The 5,427-nt window shown below is 35.2% G+C and overlaps 1 protein-coding gene across 1 annotated transcript; it reads right to left on the reverse strand.

Annotated features, from left to right (window-relative positions):
• Window positions 1-921: 921 nt before the first annotated feature.
• LOC139960599 (uncharacterized) lies at window positions 922-5,427 on the reverse strand. The gene is made up of 2 exons (XM_071959067.1): window positions 5,173-5,427; window positions 922-3,920 (listed from the first exon to the last, which is right to left on the reverse strand). Exons 1-2 carry the CDS (start codon window positions 5,244-5,246, stop codon window positions 3,497-3,499), a joined length of 498 nt encoding a protein of 165 aa, XP_071815168.1. The 5' UTR covers window positions 5,247-5,427; the 3' UTR covers window positions 922-3,496.

The raw sequence follows: 5,427 nt of genomic DNA on the forward strand, positions 1-5,427 counted from the left end.
AACATCGGTATAATCCCCTAAAAATAAATATATAAATTATTAGAATGATATAGTCAGCGTCCCTGTTTTATTTTAAAGTATTGACGATTAAAAAACTAATACTGTGTGGAAAAATATAAGCAGTGATTTGTGAGCCGTGACTTCATCTAATATTGCCAGATATTTTGTAAACATGGCGCATGGCGTAACTTTCTGTGGAACGCAAACCTACCAATTAATATACAAACGCTAATCGCACACAAAATGAGTCTGTAACTGTCATATATTTCAAGTTAAACATTTTGGTAGAGGTATAGACACAAAATTATGTATTGCATCCCATTATGTGCTCCTTCGCAAGACTATGATTTCTGCGTAACAACCAAATCATATCTACGTAACAACACAATCACCAACGAACACCCAAATTTATACTGAGTGCTTTCAGCCAAAATTTTCAGAATCATGCCTGAGAACCCTACTGCTGGTCGAATATTGTGCATTAAAGTAGAACAGTAATGACAGCAAAAAGTTCTGTAGTTTACATGATACGTAACAACATAATTTTTAAATTTTTTTTGAAATAGCACACAGGGAAGTTATAAAAAGGGGAATGAAAACATATTTTTCGTCTCCGTAAGGCTGATACAAATTGAGCAACTTGTAAACACTGCAACGACCTTGAAGAGCACTTGGGTCACTGAATGACGTCACTATGATCGTCAGATAGTAGTGCACTGTTCAGTACGGAGCTGTATGTGACTTTCATGCGCGCAAACCTTATTTTAGTTTCATGACCTAAATAGATAATTAATTTCATTGTGTTTCTTGATAATCTCACCACGCATGTAAAAGTTGCAATTTTGCAACGATACCTCCTCCACAAGGTCGTAGTTCGTTCACCCAGTAAGCAAGCAAGAAATCGACAAGTTTAGGTTGTAATATTATAGCATTTCCCGAAATCGGATTGAATTTATTTTTCAGATATGTAAAAAGGAAACCATTAAGAACACTTATGAATAAAATCGTACGCAAAAACGCGTATTTGGATTTCAAATAGTAAATATCTGTCACATAATTTGTCCATTCAGATGGCATGCAGTTTAATTATCATGAATATAATGGGCAGGTGTAGGATGGGCAAATTTGGAGGTTACAGGATAGAATTGGATTTGTCATTTCTAACCTTTTCAGTGTATTGAGTGCTATTTTGAATTTGTCCCATTGTAGTACAAGTGACTTCATTTTGAAAGAGATTTCTAATATGATTGTTATCAACATAAAGGCTTAATTAAAATACGCCTTCCTACTGTAGTTGCTTTGAATGGATATTCTAGCATCACACACTATGGTACCTTGGTTAAGGAATCCCTCTCAATATCATACCTGTTTGAATGTTAATCATTTTAATCAGATATGACCTTCCTTGCACTAGGAAGAGGATCATGGCAAGTGCATGGTCTGTGATGTCATCATGGCAGATTTTCTTCAAAGTTCAAAGTTCTTATGAAATACGATATGTTTCAAATATTTGCTTAGTTGTCAGAATCCCATCACTCTGCAACTTTTCTGTAGTAGTATTGGAAAAATGATTTACACAGTAGAAACAGAAAGACCCTTAGAGTGCAATGCCATGAACACATCACTAACTCTACTGCTGCTGCCAATATATTCATCACCTTTCCCCTTTATATCAACAATTTTCAGCAAATTTGCTAAACATTAAGAGTAAATATCTCTTTTACCTTTTTAAACAGTTTAGACTTTGTTGCAATAATTTACTGATAATAGCAAGTGAGGAGTTTTGCTGAAATCTCATGGCCAACATCTTGAGGAGATTCCAGAGAGATCAATGACTGACACAAAAACTTAAGCAAAAGAAAACTTAGCTTTTTATATCAATTTTATTACTCAAACATCAGAAACAAGAGTAAACTGTCAAACCAGTTGAATATAGAGCAAACATTTTTCAAAAGTTAGTAAGACCCGACTGCAGGGATGACATTTAGGGATCAGTGACTTCTCCGAAGCTCGATCTCTGACTTTCCTTGCACAAGATTCCCTCTCATTAGGCAGCTATGAGACTTATGTATTCAACAGCAAGGAAGAGGGACTTGTCATGATGAAGTCAATTAATTTGTAAAACGACAGCAGATGATTTTAAAAACATCTGTTTCTAACTGTTGAAGGTCTTTTTTATTTTTTATTGTAAAGCTAACAAGGCCCCAGGAAAAAGAACTTGTTTTCTATACATTTCAAACTTTCAACTCATGAGAGCGGAATGGTTGACTGAGAGACAGATGGGTGAACAAACCAATTTGAACACAAGCAGTGTTGTCAACACTGTTTAATTCCTTCTCAATTAGCCAAATTTTGGTTAGTGATTTCTTTAACTTCAATTAAGTTGCTCTCATTTCATAAATTTTTAGTTCAAAATAAATATGTAACATATTGAAATAAATTGCTTAGTTTGTTTTTCTCTAGTTCCAGTGACCTTTTGTCAATGGTACCTACAAACAGTAGCTTGATACCAACTGTTAATTGAAGAAAAATATGACTTTATAAGCAAAAGTGATCCAATTGAAAAATACAGATTTTCTCAAACTTATTTTTCTAACATTTCAAGAGAATAGCTAGCATTTAAATACTTTTCCAAAATGTTACTGTTCTTTCTGAGGTGGCTGTTATTAATAAAACCAACCCATCACTGCTGTTATTACACTTAATGAAATGGATTTAAGATTTGTACCACAAATACACAATATGTCATTTCACAATCAGATTCCTTTGCATTTTGAGCTGAAGTAAAAATAAAACAATCAGCGACAGCTTAAGCAATGTTACATTGCCAACTATACTTCATGCATATATACCATAGATGGGATGGACAACCTTTCTGAATGAATGGGCCAGATATAAGGAGTGAAAAATTTATGGGCCGCACCTAACCAACAACCTGCTGTTGATTTTAAATCTTTGATTCCGAGGACTTCAAGCAATAGGTGTGTGTACTAAATCTGTAATCACAAAAACATTATGTCGATACAGTACAGTTGAAAATTAGTGGGCATATTTTCTATTTCATGATAAAACTGAAGTAACAACAGCGGGTCACTAAGATTTGTTTCCCTTTTTTCATTCATGAAATCTGGTAGAAATGTGAAAACGGTGAATGTGCATTAACTTATGTTGAACTGCGCACCAATTGAGAAACACATAGGACACAGAATTTTGGTTTGTGTGTGTACGAAAAGTACAATTGAGCAGTGACACAAGAGTTCACTATGGTAATAGCATGCCCCAAACCTAAAACTCCAATCCATTCCACTCCACCCACCCCTTGGTGAACTGAGACCACAATTTCTGCGCATTTTACGAGACTTTGGAAATCTTCTATATGTTAATCGATGCTACCCGGCATACTTAATTGGCTATTTCTTCTTTGCCTTCTCTTTCAACTGTTCTCTTCTGTTCCTTCAGGGACTGGCTAAAATTGTTGCAATTCCTTTTCTGAAAACTATTTTTTCTGTTCCTTCTCTTTTAACGTCTTTGTCCAATCAGGGAGTGGCTGAAATTGTTGCACATCCTTCTCTGAAAACTTTTCAGGCAAACGTTCTGTCAGTGCAACTTCTAGTTGCCTGTCTACTTCAGTCTCAGATCGAAGGAAAGCCCAAGCCAAGATTAACACAGTAGACAAAATAACAGGGATAACTATCTTGTTCGGTTTCTTGTGCCTCTTTCCAAAGCTTTCATCGACAGACCAAGAAGCCGCTTTACTCGTTGAAAATTTGATAGGATTATTATCATCCTCTGCTGTTATCTTCTCATCCTTTCTGAGTTCTGTGCTCTGATATTTCCATTGTTGACAACTAGCACTGAAATGATTAAGTAAAACCACATTTTGTGGCACGATGCCAGCATTTCCAGTCGTAGAATATACTCTGAAAGGAAACAGAAGAAGAGAAACGAGGCTTCAAGGCAATTGTTGCATAAAATTGGCAATAAAACATCACCAGCTAAAACAAAAACAATATATCTTAAAATTGTGGCATTATATGTACATCCACTTTAATACTACAAACAGGGGTATGATAGCATACGCTAAATTCGCTATAGTTAAGGCAGTAACATACTTTTAAAGGATAGTGGTAATGTAGCTCTAACTGATTTTGTTCAGTGGCTTAGTTCTATCCTTCAGCTATGTGATTTCTTCCCAGCCTTGACCAAATTCTGCCGTTCATAGTCAAAACTACAGTTAACTTGTAAAAATGTGTGACATTATTCACAATTTTGGCCGTTTCCTTAAAGGCTATGAAGGTTATTTGCGACTAAAAGAGTGTTACAATCTGACTTTCGAACACAGCAACTACAGTGGCTATCAGTTCAGCTATAAATGTATAACAATCATATTAAGGGGACTAGCGAAGTTAACATATAGACCACTTTACAACCATCACACATTTGAAACACTGAGAACTCCTTGTATGTTGACACTTTAAATATTAGAATTTGAATAGAAAGACCTATAGAGGAATGGACTATTAATGCACATATGTCTGTTTGTCTGTATGTATATAAGTATGTATGTAATTATGTATACATATAGTTTATTTAACATATGTATAGAATGTATGTAGTATATCCTGCCAACTTGGACCCATATTTTAAGGCAATGTCACACTCTCCCAAGTTTATGCATTTTGTGTCTTGTGACATTCCACACGTACTGTTTTCAGAATATGCAAACAAATGAAAGTAATCTTGTTGTTAGCATTGCTACTCACTGGACTATTGTTGTCCTTTATTAGTATGATATTACTGTTTTCAACATACAAATGTATTACTATTAGCCCCCAAGCTTGTCAGGAAAAGCTGTGCAACACTGGAACTTTGCAACAAGTTCTAACACTAACAAAAACATAAGTAACTACACTGTATAGCTATTTCGCGATTTATAGTTTATGTTAGGCATATTAAATTGTAAATATGCCACAATTTGGTGTGTTACCTCTTAAAAATCCAATGCGGGACACCTTAAAAATCTCGCCTCTCGTACCACTTTTCAACCAAAGAAACAGCATTAACCATATCGTCATAATCAATGACTGTACTTGTTATATAATAATACATGGCTAGGCATTAACATTAGGCAAATAATTGCACTATGAATGATATCGACACCACAAAACTCACCTGTTGTAAGACTTCAAGGCTGCAGAAATACTACTCAAGTTAAGATACTTAGGTTTACGTCTAAACAATGCCATTTCACACTAAAAAATCATCTAGGTGGAGATTGATGGAAATATATTCAATCAGCGATATAACAAGCGTTGGTAGCGTACTTCGATTGGGTGCACTTCTGCAGCCGCATTGTCGACCGGTGGAGCAGTGTTTCGCAATCTTGTATTACGTAAGATGAAATGGTTGCAAAAATTCTCGTAGCGG

This window comes from Apostichopus japonicus, chromosome 19 (genome assembly GCF_037975245.1).
Source record: "Apostichopus japonicus isolate 1M-3 chromosome 19, ASM3797524v1, whole genome shotgun sequence".
Taxonomy (NCBI): domain Eukaryota; kingdom Metazoa; phylum Echinodermata; class Holothuroidea; order Aspidochirotida; family Stichopodidae; genus Apostichopus; species Apostichopus japonicus.

What these genes read in the sequence shown, in the direction of transcription:
- LOC139960599 (XM_071959067.1), bottom strand. Translation starts at nt 5,246, where the DNA reads ATGGCATTGTTTAGACGTAAACCTAAGTATCTTAACTTGAGTAGTATT. An exon ending in GCCTTGAAGTCTTACAACAG is followed by an intron (nt 3,921 to 5,172) that starts GTGAGTTTTGTG and finishes GTTTCCTTTCAG; the next exon opens with AGTATATTCTACGACTGGAA.